This window comes from Felis catus, chromosome A3 (assembly GCF_018350175.1).
Source record: "Felis catus isolate Fca126 chromosome A3, F.catus_Fca126_mat1.0, whole genome shotgun sequence".
Classification (NCBI taxonomy): Eukaryota; Metazoa; Chordata; class Mammalia; order Carnivora; family Felidae; genus Felis; species Felis catus.
The window spans coordinates 95,110,068-95,133,288 of NC_058370.1; the positions used below are offsets into that span (position 1 = coordinate 95,110,068).

Here is a 23,221-nt window from a genome sequence, read left to right on the forward strand (position 1 = left end):
CAGACAAATTAAAATGAGAATTATTCTTCTTCATTGGGCTTTATAACCTCTGGCAGGCAAATTTCTCAGTGCTTCAGTGTCCTTTTCTGCATAATAAAGATGCTACTTTCATTTCCTCATTTTCACGGACATATTCTGTGTGTGTAAAAAGCTGGGCATATCTAGAGAGCACTTGTTTAGGGTTCTGTTAAGGAAAGAACAAGGTGGCATTATTAATCATGATTTGTTTTGATTCTAGAAACTAATCAACTATAAAAAAAATGAGATTTTGGTGGGATTATTTTGCTTTTTGTTTTTGGAAGAAGCTGTTTTAAAATATGCTAGTGGGGCAACATTATTTTCGTAAAACTCAGAAGGTGTTGTATTAAATGTATTATCCCACAGGGGCTTGCGTGTATCAATCACTTTATATGAGACTACTAATGTTGGTTCTGTTCCAAGAAAAACTAATGGCCTATGTATTTTTTTTCATTTTAGTGTTAATTCCAAATATTATATTTTTTTAGTTTACCAAGAATGTTTATCAGTAGTTACAAAAGATAGCTTGAAATTTACATTTTAAATATATCAAAGTTACCAGGATCTAGAATTTGATACAGTATTTTTAAAATATATGTTACATGACAAAACTATAAAAATCAAGGTAGCATGGTAGGAATCGTAGCCTATATTTTATTTTCTGTGTGTGTGTGTGTGTGTGTGTGTGTGTGTGTGTATGTGCATGCAGGAAAAAATAATGCAGAGGGGTGAGAGAGAAAGAACGGATAAATTTAATGGCCATTACAAAATGTTTGAGAAAATGTACAAATCATTTTTATTTCATAAGATGAGTTTATATCCCTACTTTCTTGCTGGAGAAATTTATTTAAACACATTTAAAGTATTAAGTAAAAATAAAGAAATTAATACTATGTATGTTTGCTTCTGAATAGCCTGATCATTTGATTCTCTTCTTTTTTATTGTTAACTGAATATCATCATAATTTATGCTAAAATCTCCTGGTCTATGTTAGAAGTTGGGTTTTTCATTTTTTTAGTTTACTGCAAGATTTCTTTGTTTTTGCATTATTAATTTTGAAAGTTGCTTCTGGGACAACTATTAAGTTTAGCATATGAAATAAGAAGAGACAGAGTATGTTGATAGAGTAATCAAATCACCTGTGTTGCAACTTTGATTTCATTGGTGCTCTTAGACTTCCTCATTAGAAGTGTTGAGTCCAGGAATCCTGTTATCTTTTTTGTCATCTCCAATATTTTCTGTGCGTGGTTAATCTATTTCTGAATAACTTTTTCTGGTTTCTCAAACTCATTACTATGTTTTTCTGTACTGAGTATTCAAGCTGATTGACACTCCCCCCAAATGTCCAGAGTGTTGATTCAGTGACAGAGGCAGGTGTAGTAGCTTGTGTCTAACCATCAGACCTATCTGTGCGGTGGTGTTTTGTGTTCAGATATACAGTGGGTTTTGCTTATCATTTGGTCTAAAGGAAAGAGATAATTTAAGATGCTTGTGAGCGACAGAAGAAGATGCATCTTGGCGGGAGCTTGGTGCAAATTTTAGTAGGTAGAAAATCTGGCTGACAGTGAGGTGCACTGGGGCAAGAGGTACTGAGGGAAATATCCTGACATTTGGGATATCTTCAAGCAAATGGACAGTACTTCCTTAAAGTGCTTTCAAATTGAAAAGTAGGAGGGCAAATATTTGTCTTCTAACTTTGTTCCAGTTATTCACCACCAAATGTAGTTTACTTCTTTAAGAGCTAAACAAAATATTCAGATGAAGTTCTCACAGGTAACAGATATCATACCTGCCTCCTCCTTAAATCATGTAAGAGTAAAGTTGACAAGGAGCATTTAATGAGAGTCTTTGTAGACACAGTGGGTTACAAAACTAATGATTATATGTACCTATATCTATAGACTTATTTAATGATATCTGTGCTAATGTCACAGTTTATTAAAGGCATTAATTGGCTTCCTTGAAATTTCATATTTAATAATTCTTTGATTCACTCAAGTTGGATCTTAACCTGAGAAAAACTTTGAGCACTGACTTGAAAAACTTTATATATGTGATTTTTTTTTAATTTTTTTAAAAATTTTTTTTCAATGCTTATTTATTTTTGGGACAGAGAGAGACAGAGCATGAACGGGGGAGGGGCAGAGAGAGAGGGAGACACAGAATCGGAAACAGGCTCCAGGCTCTGAGCCATCAGCCCAGAGCCTGACGCGGGGCTCGAACTCACGGACCGCGAGATCGTGACCTGGTTGAAGTCGGAAGCTTAACCGACTGCGCCACCCAGGCGCCCCTACATATGTGATTTTAATCTCTGTGCTGTTTTCTGTTATGAGAAATATACCATTGAGAGTCAATTTAGTTATTCCTAGGTCATTGAAATATTTTGAAGAATGGCTTCTCAGAACTGTAGAAGAAAAAGAACTTGGCTCTTTTAATTAAGTAATCAATTAATTAATTACTTAATGTTTTTTGATAAAGAGAGTCGGGGAGGGGCAGAGAATCTCAAGCAGGCTCAATGCTCAGTGTAGACCATGTGAGATCAGGACCTGAGCCAAAATCAAAAGTTGGATGTTAACTGACTAAGCCAAACTTTCTTGTATGGAAAATGGGAACTTGTATCTGATAATTCAAAGAAGTATGTAAAAAAACTGCATGAAAAGCATAAGACTGAAACCTAAAGTTTTATCTACCAAATGTTTAAGTAGAAATGTTGTAACAGTATCCAAAAACAGTACACACACACACACACACACACACACACATTTGTATGTGTATGTGTCTGTGTGTATGTATATATTTATAGTGTATGTTATTTATTTTTCTAAATAAATGTGCATTCCTAAACTAATATAATACATGTATTATAGAATATACATAACCAGATTTTTTTTTAAATAACGATGTAAACTTGTAAAAACAGCATTTTATTTTAACTATAAATAATATGGTGTTATAGTTAGTATTAGCTGCTGTAACAGATCAACCTTAAAAAAATCTCAGAGGCTAAATGTAATAGAAGTTTTCATCTCATTACATAAGACCCAACGGATCTTTCTGTTCCATGGGTCTCTCTCCTCCAAGGGCAAACTTACATTCCTTGGTTCCTCCCATCTTGTGGCTTTATCCTTCTTCAAAACCTGGTTTGAACATTGTCGACTTGAGGGAATAAACCTGGAGGAGGATTTTAGCAGAGCAGACTGAGAAGAGCACACACCACTGATTCTCACATTCTTTTGTCTAGAATTCAACTGACCACATCAAATCCAAGGGAAGCTGTGAAATAGTGTCATCTTGTGACCAGAGAAAAGAGAAATAGGTTTGGAAGCACCTATCAGTCTTCTCCATTAACAATGATAAAAATAATATATAAATCATATTATTTCTCACTAAAAATACATATATAATATATAATCAAAATGGCTAAATATGCTGTAAGCTTAACTTTTTAAAAAAGTTTTGCAAATCACTTTTGCTTTAGACCATCATTAGCTAATATCTCAAGGAAACTGGGATGAGATTCATCATTAGCAATGACAGATGTAAATGCATATGATTTAACTTGCAGCTCTGATGTGATTGTCTTTTCCTCAGGCTCATATGTAGCTGACAGAAATCTAGTATTAAGAGTAGGGGGAGGGTCAGCTCTTTATTTTCTTATAATTCACTCATGCTTGCATTTTTAGTACTATCTCAAGCTCTGGTTTCTTTGTAAGAGTCTTTGTAAGTCTCTGGTGCATTTTGTGTGTGTGTGTGTGTGTGTGTGTGTGTGTGTGTGTGTGTTTGAAAATCAGTTAATATAATCCTCAAATCTCACCAGGTTTACATTAAAATGAAAGGCTACTAATACCAATTCCTTGGATTTGTGAACCCCTATCCTTCCCTCAAGATAACCCATTTATCAAACGTGGCTCAAGACCATCTGATGTATGGATGGGTAGCGGTGCTAGTGTAAGTCCTTATACGAAACATTAATCTGGCTTAATTTTGAAGGAAAAATATGATAAAAACAGAGAGGAAGGGAAGCCATAAAATACTCTTAAGTACAGAGAACAAGCTGAGGGTGCTGGAGGGAGGTGGCTGGGGTGGGGGGATGGGTTAAATGGCTGATGAGCCTGCTTAAGGAGGGCACTTTTCCCGATGAACCCTTTTCCCGGTGTCATTTGTAAGAGATGAATCACTGGGTTCTGCTCCTGAAGCCAAGACTACACTGTATGCTAACTAATTTGAATTTAAATAAAAAAATATTTTTAGACAAAAAACAATATAGAGTCCTGATAGTTTTCTTGCATCCCACTTTTTGTCCATCATTCCCTATAGACTGTGGACATTGTTGGAGTCTACTAATCTTAAAGAAAGAAAATATGGAATCAAATGTCTTTGTCAATCAAAGACTGTAGTAAAAAGACTTGATGGATTTAGAGGGAATGGAGGTTTTGGTCAGCTGACTCCTTTAGCTAACATACTGTTGACTGAAAAATATTTTTTGTCTATTGTGGTTTCAGATATGTTTCTACTCTGTCTTGGAACAGTCTAGTTTCATTTTGTTTCATTTTATTTTAACCTTTGTAAATGCAAAGTAATGAATCATGGACATAGTTTAGTCATTCTTTTATTTTTGGTGACATTCAAAACAGCATGGGATTTCCTCAGATGGATAACGATAGTTAAAACATTTAGGACTTTTAAAAACAGAAATGCCTTCTTACTCAAAATCCTCAACTCTGATGCTCTTTCAGTGAATGTCTGGCATTGTTTCAGTGCCTTAATTTTGAGCTTCGTTTTTCATTGGCTGTAAATAGACACTGAAAGTTTTGCAGTTTCTAGGAGTAGATCCTTTAAATAATTTTGTATCTTGTGATTATTTGCTTTATCATATTTTATCAAATCAAAGATACCGTTAATTAAAAGATATATATTTAAGTGCTTCTAAGAAAAGAAATAAAATACTATCAAATATGTCTTTTAAAGTGACATAGATTGTAGGACTCATCTTTGTGTCTGATATTGTAAAAGTGTGGGAAAACAGGCATATTTAGAATCAACAGAATGCAATATTTAAGCAAAGATACAAGGAGACTTCACAGGATAAAAGGTAATTGAAGGTTAATATAGCTTAAAGGAAAGTGATTTTTTAAAAAAGCAATGTAGATATAAGTACAAATAAGAGCAAAGGCTCAGAATAATACAGTAATAATAATTATCAAGTCATATTTCTTCTAGCAAGGACCACAAATTTGGATTTAACTTTTTGATGCCAAAGCAAAATGGTAACATTAATTTATTATATAATTTAATGTCCATAAAATAAAGTCAAGCCAGTTTTTAAGGAGAAACTGCAATATTCTTGGTACTAGAGTCATACAGAAGTTTCTGTATAGTATGGAGAATATCTTCCATCAATAACCCTGCAGTATACAAAGTGAGTTCCTAAAACTCTTCATGGTAGTATTTCCCCATCGAGGTACGTGATATCACCCCCATGCAGTAAAAACAATTCTACCAGTCTCCAGTATAGTACAATTTCTCTCTTTGCTTTTCTGCTTTAATTTAGAATGGTTGTGATTTTATTATAGGTGGAGAGAGAATGGACAGAAGTTCCTTCCAGCAAACTAGATGCTATTTCTCTCAGACAAGTTTTTGGAAGGCAGTGAATCTAGACCATACTCCCCAGAGGTTATGAGAAATGGAGCTCCCCTGGGCTCCTACTTAAATATGAAACAGCATGCCTTTAATAGAGAGTGGGGAAAATGTTAGTTTAACATCCTGTAAAGATAATTGAGTTTTTCATGAAGAACATATACCAAAAGAGAAGACTACCCTATTTCATCTTGGCTTACAGACACTACTGAGATACTTCTTAGAAAAAGTTTGAATTACTTAAGTACAAGATGAATGGTGATCTAGCTAGCACTCAATTGTATTACTTTATAAATGGCAGCCACTGAAGTCTAGAAAAAAATGTAATATAGGGATATTTTGGTTCTAAAAATACCTGACACACTACTATAGAATGTCTGTTTTGGGGTTAATATCTGATTCTACTTTTTGGTATCACATACTTGAAAATAAAATATTGGGGAAATGTGTGCCAAAGCAACTGAGTGAGAAGGTTTCCCTTGTGATTTTATTTAAAAGTTGAAGGTGAGTCTACAAACAATAATTTAAATGGAACACATTATATAGGCTGTCTTTATAGCAATAATTAACTAGTAGTGGTTCAGGTCTCTTTCAGAGTAAATAAATAAATTCTTATCTTCCAAGTTTAAGAATGCTTGTTTCCAGGTGTCAGTATCAATGAATGTGTATCTGAATTCTGCATTGTCAATATCAAGTAACAGTGGGGAAATTTCAAAAACAGACAATAATTCTCTATTTTACATAAATTGTTCGTGTATTGTTAAAGATTGTCATTTTGGATTCTGACTTTTGAAGCTGTGGAATTATCAGTAACTGTTTTTTATGATTTAATTATCTTTCTCTAAAATGGGGTGTGGAGTTGTTTTGGGGAATAAAGACCACTTCAACAAGAAATTCTAGTGTAATAGTTTCTAAGACACGGAAATATTACTGTATATATTACATGGCTACAATAAGTCCTGTATTATCAAGGTCTTTTTCCCCAGAACTAGTCTCACTTTGCTGGGCTCTCTTTCTCTCCAATGTGCATAATGTCCACATACCTTACATGTTGTGGAGATTCTGTGCTAAGAAATAACTTCTAATAGAGTATACCACAAGATGACCATATATCTTTTAATATATTTTATAAGGAAAAGCATAAGCCATATTTAGGCTTACTCTATAATTGTTAAATTAATAATAAGCCAGGTTATGAAGGAATAATTCAAAGAAAATGCCATTTTGACTCATTAGTTGGCAGTTCTTAAAACCTGATATAAGATTTCTCTGAGAAGATCCATGTTACAAATATATTACCATTTGCGCACTTAACTTGCTCCTATCTTTTAAAAATTTTTTTAAAAATGTTTATTTATTTTTGAGAGAGAGAGAGAGAGAGAGAGAGAGAGAGAGAGAGAGAGACCGAGAGAACGAACGATCAGGGAAGGGACAGTGAGAGAGAGACTCACAAAATCCAAAGCAGGCTCCAGGCTCTGATGTGTCAGCAGAGCCTGAAGTGGGGCTCAAACCCACAAACCGTGAGATCTTGACCTGAGCTGAAGTCGGATGCCCAACTGAGTCATCCAGTCGCCCCAACTTTCTCCTATCTTAAGTTATGTTTTTTTCTTTTAGGAATTTTTCATTTATTTTCAGTTGCTCCTGGAATAAATAATTTGTTTTTGATAATTTTGTTTTCAAACATTTTACCTCACAACGTTCTTGATTTTTTTAAATATGAAATGTATTGTCAAATTGGTTTCTGTACAATACCCAGTGCTCATCCCAACAGGTGCCCTCCTCAATGCCCATCACCCACTTTCTCCTCCCTCCCACACCCCATCAACCCTCAGTTTATTCTTAGTTTTTAAGGGTCTGTTATGGTTTGCCTCCTTCCCTCTCTGTAACTTTTTTTTCCCCTTCCCCTCCTCCATGGTCTTCTGTTAAGTTTCTCAGGATCCACATAAGAGTGAAAACATATGGTATCTGTCTTTCTCTGTATGACTTATTTCACTTAGCATCACACTCTCCAGTTCCATCCACGTTGCTACAAAAGGCCGTATTTCATTCTTTCTCATTGCCATGTAGTATTCCATTGTGTATATAAACCACAACTTCTTTATCCATTCATCAGTTGATGGACATTTAGACTCTTTCCATAATTTGGCTATTGTTGAAAGTGCTGCTATAAACATTGGGGTACAAGTGCTCCTATACGTCAGCACTCCTGTATCCCTTGGGTAAATTCCTAGCAGTGCTATTGCTGGGTCATAGGGTAGATCTATTTTTAATTTTTTGACGAACCTCCACACTGTTTTCCAGAGCGGCTGCACCATTTTGTATTCCCACCAACAGTGCAAGAGGTTTCCCGTTTCTCCACATCCTTTCCGGCATCTATAGTCTCATAGACCAATGGAATAGAATAGAGACTCCAGAATTGGACCAACAAATGTATGGCCAACTAATCTTTGACAAAGCAGGAAAGAATATCCAATGGAAAAAAAGACAGTCTCTTTAACAAATGGTGCTGGGACAACTGGACAGCAACATGCAACATGCAGAATGAAGCTAGACCACTTTCTTACACCATTCACAAAAATAAGCTCAAAATGGATTAAAGACCTGAATGTGAGACAGGAAACCATCAAAACCCCAGAGGAGAAAGCAGGAAAAAAACCTCTCTGACCTCAGCCGCAACAATTTCTTACTTGACACATCACCAAAGGCAAGGGAATTAAAAGCAAAAATGAACTATTGGGAGCTAATGAAGATAAAAAGCTTCTGCACTGTAAAGGAAACAATCAGCAAAACTAAAAGGCAACTGATGAAATGGGAAAAGATATTGGCAAAGACATATTGGACAAAGGGCTAGTATTCAAAATCTATAAAGAACTCACCAAACTCCACACCTGGAAAACAAATAATCTAGTGAATAAATGGACAGAAGACATGAATAGACACTTCTCTACAGAACATATCCAGATGGCCAACAGGCACAGGAACAGATGCTCAATGTCACTCCTCATCAGGGAAATACAAATCAAAACCACACTGAGATATCACCTCACACCAGTTAGAGTGGCTTAAATTGATTTTTTTTAAGCTACAGTAGTCATCACAGCCCTCTTTTACTGTAGCTGAGTAATTATGACCAGTGAAGTACTCCGGAGAGATGGCAACAGTAGAATTCACAAAGACTTACTACTCCTATCTGCAAAGTGCATGAATCCAGCAAAAACAATGCTCAAGTTGCCATTTTTATTTCCAGCTCTTGGTTCAGTCTTACTGGTTTTCTGGAGAGTTCCAACGATTGTTTGATTCCTAGTATTCATATTTGTATAATCTTACTTTTCCAAGTTCTTTGTGATTATGCAATAGAGATCACCTTTCAATCAAGAGTCAGTTGGTCAATTCATTGACAAGCTGTTTTTGAGGACTCGTGGTATATCATGGCAGGCAAAATAGGAGAAAGAGTTTACCTGTTGCAAGTCATTCCTTCACCTCTCACTTTTTTTTGCTTCAAATAGACTACTGTTTCTGAAAGTAAGGTCCATAATCCATATATATCATAATTTCATGTGGTGAATGCAAAATTCCCTATCCCAGATCTCCCTGAGCAGAAACACTGTAAAATCTAAACATTTGCCTTCTATCAGGCATATTGGTGATTCTTAGGCATGATCAAGTCTGAGAATTGTTGTCCTAAAATTCAGTGCTTCTCAGATTTTAATGTGCATATAAATTACTCGGGGATCTTGTTAAAATGCAGGAATGGAGGGCCTACTTTCAGGACATTGGATGATGAGCAGCCTATACGAGCCTGGCTCTCATGGTTTTATACTCAGATCATACCATCAACACATCTGGAAATAATGGTGCCCATCCACTGGCTGTTGCTAATGTTTTCCATTGGCCAGGGTCCATCGGGACCATCATTATGTCAAGGTCATAGGAGCTTTGACCACTATATCCTTATGTACCAGCTGAAGGATTTCTTCTCTCCTCTAATGAGAGGCAAGAACATTAAAGAAACATTGTAAGTAGAGCTAGAGAGAAGTTGAGTTATCCTTCTAGGCTAAGGTTGAATACCCTACAGAAAGGCCTTCTGGATGTATCCAAAAGACGAGTTATAGGAATGGTGGTAGCAGAATACCTTTCCTAACATAGGAGGGAGGGAGATGAAGATAGGTGCAGAGAGAAATAAGTTTAATGATAAGGTCCTTTTTAAAGCTACTGAAATTTGGAGAAGATTATTGCTAAGAGAATTAGCCAAGAGATATTTCCAGGAGGAAGGAAAATTAAGTCAATAGCACTAAATGTGGCAGAATGGTATGATGCAATAAAAATGATTATATTTTGGCAACTTATTGATTACCTTAGCAAGAGATCAGTTTAAGAGGACTCTGCTACAGGAGGTGTGGGAATAAAAGCAAAACTTAGTGGGCTGAGAAATGAATGGAAAGAGAAACACAAACACTTTAAATATATGCTCAAAAAATTGGCAGTGACTAATAAAATCTCAGCTCTCTAGCTTGGCTTTCAAAGTCTTTCAAAGTTTGTTCCACCACATCTGTCTAACTTTACTTCCTATATCATTCATACACAACTTTTTTTTCCCAAGGAGGACTGGTCTCTTTACTGCCTTGGAAACATTCCAATTCTATATGTGTCAATATTCATGCTATTACTCCTAGTCTCTGTTGCTGGATAGAACTTTATGTTTTTGTTTTGTTTTGTTTTGTTTTGTTTTGTTTTCTTCTTTCTGTTGCACAAGAAATGTACTCACAAATTGTTAGAAAGGAAAGGAGAGATTTGGGATCTTACATGACTCTTGGCTTGGATAAAGTTGGTGTGGGGATTAGAGAGAGTGCCTGGTCGGGGTAGAAGGAGGTATAACGTTCAACAGGAATTTCCATAAAATAGCCATCTCTTAAAAGATTGCCCTAGACACTTCATAGTTGGTAAGTATCAGCTACTCAAGACCTAGTTTCAGTCTGGATATCAGACAGATACCTGCAGCCTCAGAGGTCATTGGGCTTCCTCTGTGATCACCACCTTTTGACCAGAATGTGTCCCTGCTGCTTCTGACCTCTCTAAGGCATCCAGTCACGGATTCCATTACATTCTTACATTGAAACTGAATGCAGCATTGGCTTGCATTGGTCGTTTGGATACTCCCCAACTTACTGGAGAGGTAGTGGAGGCATCTGTGAGATTAAATAGTACTTGTGTTCATTAAAAACTTTCTGATTCTTGTTCTTTAGTACATATCAGTTCTTCATGAGTAAGCAATAAATTCCTTTATTCTTCTTATTTTAATCATAGAAGAATACCATTATATGGAAACCCTAAGCCCTGCGATTTTGTTAATTACAATACATTTACAATACTTTTGTTTTCCTTTATGCTAATCTGATACAAAAAGTCCTGGCATGTTTATTCAGCTTTGAGACCCTTGAACACATCAGATGTCATAAGGCATTGCAGAATGGTAGGATAAAATCATTTGTTAACATTTCCCTAACATTGATAAATACATTTTTATATTAAGATATTTAAATAATGCAATTGAATGAAAAGATAACAGTAGGATACAAATAACACACGTGGACAATATCGAGACAAATAGAGAAAATAAATATAATTTAAGATTATTTTATTCTTTAACAGCCTCTCATTCAGTTATAAAGTAAGACTAGAAGAAACTACTGAATTCTAAAGTTCTAAAGATAGGAGCACCTGGGTGTCTCAGTCAATTAAATGTCTAACTTTTGGCTCAGATCATGATCTCGCGATTTGTGAATTTGAACCCCGCATAGAGCTCTGTGCTGATAGCTTGGAACCTGGAGCCTACTTCAGATTCTGGGTCTGCCTCTCTCTCTCTGCTCCTCCCCCACTCACGTGCGCGCTTGCGCTCTCTCTCTCTCTCTCTCTCTCAGAAATAAACATTAAAAAAATAAAAATAAATAAAGTTCTAAAGATTTAGTGTCGAGAACAGGAATAATTTAGCCTTTAATTTTATGTGAACTTGAGGAAGTTATTTTTCCTATCATGATGCATCTCTAAGCCTAATTTCCTCATCTGTAAAATACCAGAGTAGAACCGACATAGATGGGCTTTAACTTTCACAATTTTAAGTGTAAATATATGTACAGGTCAAGAAGAATAAAAGCGTATAACATCAAGGTGGAAAACGACAGCTTCAAGTAGGAGAAAAGAAAAATGCAATAGTGTAGCATGCCATAGATTCTTAGTGGGCAGGCGGCAGCAGCGGGGGTCGGGGGGAGGCAGTTAAGAGAGAACAGTCATCTAGTAGGAGAGTAGGACTGAATCAGAGAGTTTGCATAGTGTGGCTAGGCTGAAAATTCCTAAGAATAGTATAATCCTTAAAAGGGTAGCCTTCACCTTCTTATGTACTGTTAGATCTAAACTACTTTTGTTGTGTCCATCCCAAACATGTGATATACTGGCCAAAAAGTGAGCAGTGAGCGTCCTGCATATGCACACCCTAAATAACTTTTCTATCCAATTTAATATAAGCATTTTGACTTTCATTTGGAAAGGGAACTGAACTGAATGAAGAGGAATTGTCTTGGATTTCTGGCTGACTTATTGTATATCTGGAGTTCCACTGGTAGAATGATATAGGAATAAATGACATCTTAACATTTTTTGTTTTTCCACCCAAGAAAATGGTATGTCTCACTATTATTCAAGTTGCCTTTTATGTTCTTCACTAAAATTGTTTACCATTTTTTCCATCTACGTTTTGTGTTATGGTTATCTCTGATAATATCAATTTATGATTAGGGGCTTCTGGGTGGCTCAGTAAGTTAAGCATCCGACTTCGGCTCAGGTCATGATCTCACAACTCACATTGGGCTCTGTGCTGACAACTCAGAGCCTGGAGCCTGTTTCAGATTCTGTGTCTCTCTCTCTCTCTCTCTGCCCCTCCCCTGCTGTGCTCTCTCTCTCTCTCAAAATAAATATTTAAAAAAACAATTTATGATTATTGTGAATAGGATATTTAAAACTACATTTTTTATTTGTTACTGCTGTAATATTAGATTTTTTTATTGTTTATCTAGTATTTAGCCACCTTGTCCTTTGCTCTTAGAGTAATTCTAATAGTTGATCTTTTAATTCTTTTACGTTTTCTTGATATAGCCATATTATCTGTAGGTAGTAGCATAATTTAGTGTTTACCTTTCTAACATTTGTATCTTTTCTTTTTCTTTTCTTTTTTAATCCAATTTGTTGACATTGTCCTCCAATAAAACACCAAATAACAATGGGGAGAGTTGACAATTTTTCTTTACTCCAAACTAAGTTAAGACATGAGAATTTATGGAACCCATCACTTCCCCTGTATTTTTCTCTTTCATCTCATCATGGTCTTCTACTCATGAGCAAATGAAAGCTTTGGACTGAATTGATTTGCTTCATTTGAAAGTAATCACACTTTTTCTTGGGAACTTCCTGGAAATGTTCCATGTTTCTTTTGTTTACCATAGAAGTAACACTTTATACCGACTTGTTATTATGAGCATGCCTAAACTATGTTTATGCAGTAATGCATCATGCGATAACAGGAGAATTGAAATTTGTTTACCTTTATAGAGGATGAATCGATGATATAGTCATTTAGCTTTTGATAGATTCACTATCAGCCTCTATTCCCCCAAATTGTCAATATGCCTAAAGTTAACAGCTCCTTAGCCCCTCTTGTTTTTAATTTGAGAAGACTAAAGACATAGATCACAAAACTCAGAATTGCATGTAAAATTAAAATAGGAGTGAGAACAGGAGGATTTTCCTTTGATAATGAGCCTAGCCTAAATCAAATTTTTGAGGTGTTTGCAGTATTTGCTCAGGGGCTTCTGTGTTTATGTCCAGTATTGGCTGTTGGGGAGTTGAGGGTCCTGGAAGAGTAGCGTGTTACTGTTTTAGAGTGTATCCTTATTAAGGAGAACACTAAATAGTAACTTTTGTGACAGGCCATCTTTCCTCTGATGTTTGCCTCAGTGTGGGTGGAACTGAAAAGACTGTAATGTTTTATGGGCTACGTACACACTTTACAGCTAACTATCGTTATCTGACAGTCCTATTCTTAATGAGGTTACCTTTCTTTTTTTGTCCAGTGTTTGTACTTAAATGTCCTTATAGAGTTTCTCTTCAATTCACTATATCTAATTATTCAGCAATCTAGAGAGAGCAAAGGATGACAGTTCCCAATGCTACCTTCACCACGTCTTAAGTATTGGTTCTACTTGTTTTCATCATCTTAGCTCACATTTATTCGGTACTTTTTTTTCCTTCTGGTGTTATCTCTTGCCCTATAAACTTACTGGACTTTAACTGTGACTTTGACTAATCACTTTGTTTGCTCTTGGATTTGGAGTAAAATAGCAGAAGCAACAGCATTTGGAACTTTTCTCTGGTCAAGCTTTCTATGTTTTTTTTTTAAGTTTTTAAAAAATTTTTTATTATTTTTTTTATGTTGCTAGAGAGACAGCATGAGTGGGGGAGGAGGAGAGGAGCAGAGAGAGAGAGAGGGAGAGAGAATTCCAAGCAGGCTCTGCACTGTCAGCATGGAGCCCAATGCAGGGCTTGAACCCACGAAACTGTGAGATCATGACCTGAGCCAACACCAAGAGTCGGACACTTAACCGAGGCGCCACCCAGTTGCCCCTGGTCTAGATTTCTTGATAATCTCCAGCAAGATCTTGAATCTGCTAACCAGGGCAAATGTCCATGAAAATAAACCACAGTGACCACATTCTTATGAAGCTGATAAAAAATACAGAGGCCAAGATGACTCTCAACCTCACTGAACAGAATATGGAGCCAGTTGTATTCATTTTACTCCAAAACTTCTCACTCTGGTAGAAAGCAAAGGATCAGAAATTTATAGGAGATAAGTTGTTTAAAAGATACTAAAAGTTTTTCTAGCAAATTAAATGGCTCTAGTTATGTGCTGAAAGAAGTTTGGCAGTTGAGATATATATATACAAATTATGATACTTAGAAAAGGAGTGATAATGAAAATCTAATTTCAAGTCTGGAGATTTTAGCTGGCTAACCAAATGTTGAGACTGAATTATTTGGTTCCCTCAGATCAAACTTACCATTTTGTTTTTATAAGATAAGATCAGAAATAGCAAAGCTCTTCAAAGTCCTTGGTAAGTGACATGTAAGTGATGGGTATTGATGGCCCACCCTTTACTAACTGCTCTTTCCCTTCTGCCCTGACTTTTGGGACTCAGGACTAGCTGTTGGTTCCCTTGAGTCAGTGCTCAGAGGCAGTTGAACATTGGCTCTCCTTTTCTTGCCTCCCTGAAGCTGATTACTCCCGTGTGCACTGTCTTCTCCATCTCTGAACACACAACCTTCAGTGAACTGGAAACCGAGCTACCAGAGGGTCTACTCTTCCAACTTATTCACATACTTTTTTTGTTTGTTTCTCTATGAAATAAATGGCTATTTATTTATATGCTAATCCATATAATTACTTCCTTTCCTTCCGTTTAGGTGCTGTGCTGTGCATTCATGATTCAATAAACAAGGGGTATTTAAAAATGATGAGATGATGATATGATGCTTCTAGACAATTGTGCAGAGTAGTTTTACAGTTTTTCTTTCATATTTAAGGTGACCACCCTTGTCAACACAAGCAACAAAGGCCCATCTGGTAAAAAGAAAGGGAGGTCAAAGAAAGCCCACGTGCTGGCTGCATCTGTAGAGCAAGCCACTCAGAATTTCCTGGATAAGGGTGAACAGATCGCTAAGGAGAGTCAAGACCTCAAAGAAGAATTGGTCGCTGCTGTAGAGGACGTACGCAAACAAGGTAGGAAGACTAATATTGTTCAAGAGGGATATATATTTATGTGAAAACAATGGATTTATCTCTAGAATCAATGCATATTTGCTCAGGGGAGTGTGTTATGTGTTTCCTCAGTATCTGCGCTTGTCATTTTTTATATTTGCTGAAATTAGGTGCATAAACAAATAGATATGTTTTCTGTTGTGGCAGCAAAGCACAGCTACAAATGCTTCCTGTCTGTGTTGCTTCCAAATTTTCCAGTTGTTTTTTCTTGTCAGATGAACACAGACTCTTGTGTTAAACTTAGGCTCTAGAGAGGACAGGATGAGAAAACCTCATACATACACAGTCACTGGGAACCCTGGATTTTAAAGATGAGGGAGGAGAGATTATAAAGCAGTGTAATAAAATTACTGTTGCTCTGTATGATTTCCAAATTTACATTTTCAGTTCACAGCTAGCTACCTATTCATGGATCAATCAATTATATAGCTAACTAGTTAACTATAATGCAATTGTTTTCAGCATATTTAAATTTTTTCACTGTGATACAATACAAGTAACATAAAATGTACCATTTTAACCTTTTTATAAGTGTATAGTTAGTAGAGTTAAGTATATTCACATTGTTGAGTAGCCAATCTCCAGAACTTTTTCATCTTATAATACTGAAACTCTATACCTACAAAACAACACTTCTTCATTTCCTCATTGCCCTGGCCCGTGGAAACGACTATTCTACTTTCCTTTTCTATGAATTTAACGACTCTAGATACATTATATAAGTGGGATCATTCAGTATTTTTGTGTGTGTGTGTGTGACTGGCTTATTTCACTTAGCATAATGTCCTCATGGTTCATCCATGTTGGAGCATGGGTCAGAATTTCCTTCATTTTTAGGATTGAAAATATTCTAGTATATGTATATAGTACATTTCCTTTATCTCTTCATCCACTGATAGACATTTGTGTTTATTTCACCTTTTGGCTATTGTGAACAATTCTGCTATGAACATGAATATACAAATATCTCTTTATTTTAGTTCTTTTGGGTATATACCTCAAGGTGGAATTATTGGATTATATGGTAATTCTATTTTTAATTTTTGGAAGAACCTCCTTACTGTTTTCCATAGCAAAGTCACCTTTTTACTTTTCTACCAACAGTGCACAAGAGTTCCAATTTATCCATATCCTTGCCAACACTTGTTTCCTTTTTTATAGTCTTCATAATGGACATGAGGTGATAGCTTATTGTGTTTTTTTAAGTTCGTTTATTTATTTTGAGAGAGACAGAGACAGTGCAAGTTGGGGAAGCGCAGACAGAGAGGGAAACAGAGAATCCCAAGCAGGCTCTGCAGTGTCGGCACAGAGTCCTACACCAGGCTCAAACTCATGAAACTGTGAGATCATGACCTGAGGCTAAATTGAGTCAGATGCTTAACTGACTGAGCCACCCAGGCACCCCTCACTGTGGTTTTGACTAGCATTTTTCTAATGACTACTTATATTGGGCATCTTTTCATATGCTTCCTGGCCATTTGTTTTTCTTCTTTGGAGAAAGGTCTATTCATGCCCTTTGCCTATTTTAAAATCAGGTTGCATTGTTGTTGACTTGTGAGCATTCTTTATACATTTCGGATATGAGCCCCTTATACAATATTGTTTTACAAACATGTTGTCCCTTTCTGTAGGTTACCTTTTTCATTCTGTTGATTATATTCTTTGATACACAGATTTTAATTTTCATGTGTCCTATTCAGACTCTTGGGTTGAAATGCTAAGGCACTGTGAAAACAGAACAGATTACCCCCCAGCCTGGCCTCCCTCCTGCATTTCTTACCTCAGTAAGAGCTCTACATATGTATCCAGTTACATACTGCAGAAATCTTGATATCATTATTGTTATTACTCTCTCTTTCCGAATATAGTCTATTGCAAAGTCACATAGATTTTTAACTCGAGAATATCTCTTAAATGGACCAATCCCTTTCTTAATTATTCAAAAGCACCATGTTTTACCTGCCCCTGGGCCTTTATACATGCTGTCTTCTTTTACACGGTTACAGTTACAGATGGCTCATTCTGCACATTCCCTGTCCCAGGGAATGCTTTCCTAACACTCCTGTCTTACTTTTCTGTGGCTTTTTGCATAGGAGAGTTTAATATCTGTGGAGTAACTTGATTGATAACTTTTCTACCCTGCCACACTACAAATGAATAAAGATCAAGACCAGACCATGTCTCTTTGACCGTTGCATGATCTGTGGTTCTTAGTAGTCATTAGACTTCAACAAATATTTGTTGAATAAATGAAGCAATAGAGGAATAAATGCTCTATCCCTTTTCTTCTTGTAAACCTGCCACTTTTTAAAATTCACAGATGGGTGTTTAGTCCCCGGAAATACCCAACCCTCCTTCTACACCACTACCATTCTTCATGCTGCCATCTTCTTCCCCATCTTCTCCCTGCTAAAAGTTAATTTCATTTACATTACACTAATGTGAATTGTTATTTAATATAAAATGTTAAATTTTATATATTTCATCTAATGTGGATGGAATATATTTATATATGTGCTTTAACAACATGAAAGCTTTCAAATTTTCAAGTGCTGTTGAAGACTAGTATTCCTTCTGAATTGCAAATGTACACTGTTTGTTTTCATGCATGCACAGCCTGGATACATTTTTGGGTTTTTGTTTCTTTGTTTTTTTTTTTTGTTTGTTTGTTTACTTTTTTTTAAGGATGACTGCCATATAACAAATTGCATGCATTTAGAGTGCACAATTTTATAAGTTTTGGCAAACGTGTAAGCTGTAAAACTATTCCCACACTCAGGATAGTGAAACCTGTCCCTAGTAGAAAGAGTTTTGATTGATTGGTCCCTAGGATGGTTTCTCAAAGCATTTATCTTGCATGGTGATATATTTTTCCTTTTAGATTTCTCAACAGTCTCTTAGTTTTCCCTTATTTTTTCCTTGCAATTGAGTTTTCACACATTCTGTATAAATTAATATTTCAGTTTTCTCAAAGCTTATATAAGAAATGCTATTCTTTTGGATATGATATAATAACGAACATGGTTCTTGGCCAGCCTGTCCAAGGGATATGAGAGTGAGAACTTTTAAAGATGCTAGTTTAGGACAGCTTACAGTGGTGGATCTCACAGAGGGTATTTTAAACTTTCTGTATATTATCCATTTCTTATTATAGAAAAATTATGCATCAGAAATGATGCCTATGTGTTAATTGTATAAAGCTCAGCTACCACATGTCCCTTCTGCTGAACAGTGTCAAATTTAAGGAAACAGTGCTATAGTCTGCAAAATAACAAACATTTTATAGTCAAAAGCTTCAGAAGTTTTCTTTTTTCTGTTTCTCTCATTATCAAATATCGCTCACTGTCAAATAGACTTCAGATGCCTGTCATGTGTGAGAGATGCCTCTCATCCCTGACAATGAAGTCCTCGAGCTCTCTCCTTACATGCCTGCGCCCATGGGCTCTCCTGTCTGCTCTCTGCCCCTTCTCAGTCTTAATGTATAATCCCTGTAGCCTATCTGGCTTTGCCCATTTTCCCGTTGTCCCTATACCCAGATTTTATTCACAAATGAGAGCCTGAGTGAATTTTCAGAGAGGGTAAGGAGATCGAGGGGAATACTTAAGTATTAGAGGACTATTTAGTTATTGGAAACTTTGAAACATAGTATCTTTCCTTCCATCATATTCATAAATTCATAAATTATGGAAATCCTGACACTGAGAAATAATGTCCTCCTCTAAAGTGGCCCTAGTGTCTATATCTGCTCACTTGTCAAATGATATGTAGTTTAGAACTAAATCTATTTGAGGTAATCTTTTACTATTGAGTTGTTTTTGCTTTTTTAAATCAAATGATCAGAAGTGCTGCCACTTTCTAAAAAAAAAATTTCAGCATGAGTCAATGCCAAAAGTTTTAATATTGTACAACTCATTTTCAAATTTTTAATACAGAACCATTTCCTTTTTTTTTGATTTCACTACATTCATGATTGTAATCACTGTAATCTGGCAAGATTATATATGAAATTATCTACTTATGCCATTATTGTTTCCCATGTGGCTAGACTTAGTGTTGTTTGAATTTCTTTTTATTTTTTTTATTTTTTTAATGTTTATTTTTGAGAGAGAGACAGACAGAGTGCTAGAGGGAGAGGGGCAGAGCAAGAGAGGGAGACACATAATCTGAAGCAGGCTCCAGTCTCTGAGCTGTCAGCACAGAGCCCAATGTGGGGCCTAAACCCATGAACCATGAGATCATGACCTAAACGGAAGATGGACCCTTAACCGACTGAACCACCCAGGTGCCCTTGAATTTCTTTATCATTTGAAAAATTAACTAGGCTTTTAATTAACTACGCTGCATGCCAGAGTCTTAAAAGTACCTAGTATGAACGTGACAATGTTCTTCCCTAGAATATTCCAGTAGAAAACTTTCCTGTTTTTTAAGTTCTAACCCACAAAAAGAAGTATTTGAGTATACTTATAATAGGATTTATGTTAAAAACAAGTAACAAAAAGCATCAAAATATAATAAAGGAGATAAATCATTGTGCTCAAAATCTAGAAATCTGATATTTTAGACTTAGGTAAAGATGGGATATTTGGGTGTGTGTGTGTGTGTTTGTGTGTTATCATAGCTAAAGGAATTACATATATGTATATTGTCTTCCTAAGTTAAGTTTAAACTATATCAGGATAGGAACAATGATGTGTATATATTCCTTTCTACTCCTAAAGTACCTAACATGGTCACTCTAGCACATTGCTGGTGATACTCGGGGGGAAGGAGGCTCTCATGTCAGCAAAGCAGCCTTGCAAGTCAACAGAATACCAGATGTTTGGTTAAGATACCAGATTTCTAGGGGCGCCTGGATGGCGCAGTCGGTTAAGCGTCCGACTTCAGCCAGGTCACGATCTCGCGGTCCTTGAGTTCGAGCCCCGCGTCAGGCTCTGGGCTGATGGCTCAGAGCCTGGAGGCTGTTTCCGATTCTGTGTCTCCCTCTCTCTCTGCCCCTCCCCCGTTCATGCTCTGTCTCTCTCTGTCCCAAAAATAAATAAACGTTGAAAAAAAAATTAAAAAAAAAAGATACCAGATTTCTAATGTTACTTTGGCCAAAAACTATATGATTTAAGTGAAGTCAGTTAACCACTTCAAGGCTCAATTTCTCCAGTTTTCAAATACAGACAGTAATTGTTGCATTTTCCTCACTGGGTTGTTTAACATAATGAAGTCACAAAGGATTTAAAAAAAATTAAATGCTATATAGATGTCATGGCATATTTATTAATTATTTTAAAACCTTATTTATTGGGGCACCTGGGTGGTCAGTCGGTTAAATGTCAGACTTCAGCTCAGGTCATGATCTCACTGTTTGTGAGTTTGAGACCCATATCAGGCTCTGTGCTGCTAACAGCTCAGAGCCTGGGGCCTGCTTCAAATTCTGTCTCCCTTGCTCTCTGCCCCTCCCCTGCTCACACTCTGACTCTGTCTCTCAAAAATAAATAAGCATTTTAATTGATTAATTAATTAAAGTTTATTTATTTGTTTTGAGAGAGCGTGCACATGCACAGGAACAGGGGAGGGGCAGAGAAAGAGAGACGGAGAGAGAGAATCCCAAGCAGGCTCTGTGCTGACAGCACAGAGCCCAAAGCAGGGCTCGATCCCACTAACCACAAGATCATGACCTGAGCCGAGATCAAGAGTCATATGCTTAACTGACTGAGCCACCGAATAAATATCCACCCCTGAGTATATTTATTAATTAATTATAATTTATCAAATCAATCTGTGATACTTATGGCAATAGCTCCCCTTCCTATCACTGATGTAGCATCAGTGTAGCATCCTATAGGATGCTGTAGAGGTGAATCAGCATCTAGTAGTCTCCCAGAAGAGGATCACGTAGCTCAGTGTGGCTTGGAGTCGGTGGTAGTTGTATGTAGTCCTAGAAAACTGTGTGATTTAATATTTGTGCAGCCAGTGAACCATATGTAGAAAAGCTCCTAATGAGAAAAGCAAAGGGAGTTATTCCAATCATGTCTTTATATTGAAGCTCTGGGCCAAACAAAGCTTGGAACAGAGAATGCCAAAATATTTTAATGTTTACCACCAAGACCCTCCTGGACTGGAAACTCTTTCTGAACTATGGACTAGTCTGGGGTTCTTAAATTTCAGTGAATATTAATATCACTTGGGACACTTCAAAATCTTGGTGGATAGGCTTTACTCTCATGAATTAAGTCAGAAACTGTCAAGTAGGACCCAGGAATCAAGGTTTTTAAAGTTCCCCAGGTGACCAATTCACTTCTTGCCCAGTGTCTCCACTTGGATGACTCATCAACCCCTATTAGTCAGCTAGTGTTTCACATTAGATAGTGGATGGAAGTCACTCATTTTAGAAGGCCTGTGAGCTTGTAGTTTACATAGAATTAGAGAGGTGAAATTTGCATAGGAGGAACAGCCTGATATTCTATATAAAATGATGTCTTATAACGCCTAACCTTCTATAGGCACTCAGAGAATATGCATTAAGTATGCACTAGGGAGCCAAATCTATAGGACGGTTAATATTTAAATTGCTGTTGGAAAAGAAAGCCATGAAGCCGGAATGTGCAAGAAGAAAAGTATGTTTAAGCTGAGCATGGCTTAAAAATTTGTTCATGGATAACAGAGTAAGCATTTCAGGTTTAAACAACCTGAATTTTAAAGGTGAAGAGATAAGAATGACGTTGATAATTGGGGAATGGATAGAAAAGCCCTAATTTGATGAGAAGTTTCATATTTAGGCATAGTTAGAAATATGGTAAGATGATAGGAAGGGACCACTGTGGGAAACATTTAGGAACTAGGCTGTGTATAGACAACATGTTGGAAGAAAGATAGGAAGGAAGGAAGAAAGCTAACTGATTGGTTCCTACTTATTTAAGTGATATTTTAGTGGATTATTTTAGCAACTTCATGAAAAGGTGACGAAAGCAGAGAAAGATTGGATTCAGATTGCTTAGACAGTATTACAGTACTGCAGAGAAGACAAAACAAAAATACTTTGAGGTTCTAGGATTGAAGTGGTGACAATAAGAACAGAAATAAGAAACTAGATGTTACAAACATCGTGAAAAAGAATAAAATATTTTCCATTCATTGAGAGGAAGAAAGAAGAGTCAATATTTACTTTTGGCTCTAGACAACTTATTTGGGAGACTTAAGGGCTGATAGGAATGGGGAGACAGGACTGACTTGATTTTAAACATTGATGAATGGATGAAAGGAATTGCCTAGCAGATGGTTCATGCTTTGGGAATGGAATTTTGGAGAAACAGAGAAATTTGGACATATTTTGAGTTGATAATTGAATCTTTCAGACACCTTTCTTTGACTACTTGCCAATAGATATATAGAGAAGAATAGGATGTAGGCTTAGTTTTGGATGGAAGGTTCAGTTAGGATTAGAAGATAGGATAGAAATAGAGAGGAAAGGCATGCTCTGAAATGTGATTGGACAGCAAAGATAACACAGAATCCTGAAATCCAAAGGAGTAGAATCTTTTGCAAAGGAGACAGTGATCTAGACTATGGAATGCTGTTGCAGTTAAGTCAAATTCTTCTGAGGTCATGGAGGATAAGTAATGAAAGCATGCCTTGGTTTTGCTAAAAGGTGTCATTAATTTCATTTAAAAGTTTATTTTCAGGAAGCTGAAGGAAGAGAGTAGATGATGAAG

General features: G+C 36.4%; 1 protein-coding gene across 6 annotated transcripts in view; it reads left to right on the forward strand.

Annotated features, from left to right (window-relative positions):
- The window catches only part of CTNNA2 (catenin alpha 2), a 1,116,872-nt gene that overhangs the window by 213,118 nt on the left and 880,533 nt on the right, over positions 1 to 23,221 (forward strand). For all 6 annotated transcript variants that reach the window (XM_023251808.2, XM_023251809.2, XM_023251810.2 and 3 more), the window contains one exon: positions 15,287 to 15,482. In XM_023251808.2, coding sequence (XP_023107576.1) covers positions 15,287 to 15,482 — 196 coding nt within the window. The remainder of the gene's footprint in view (positions 1 to 15,286; positions 15,483 to 23,221) is intronic.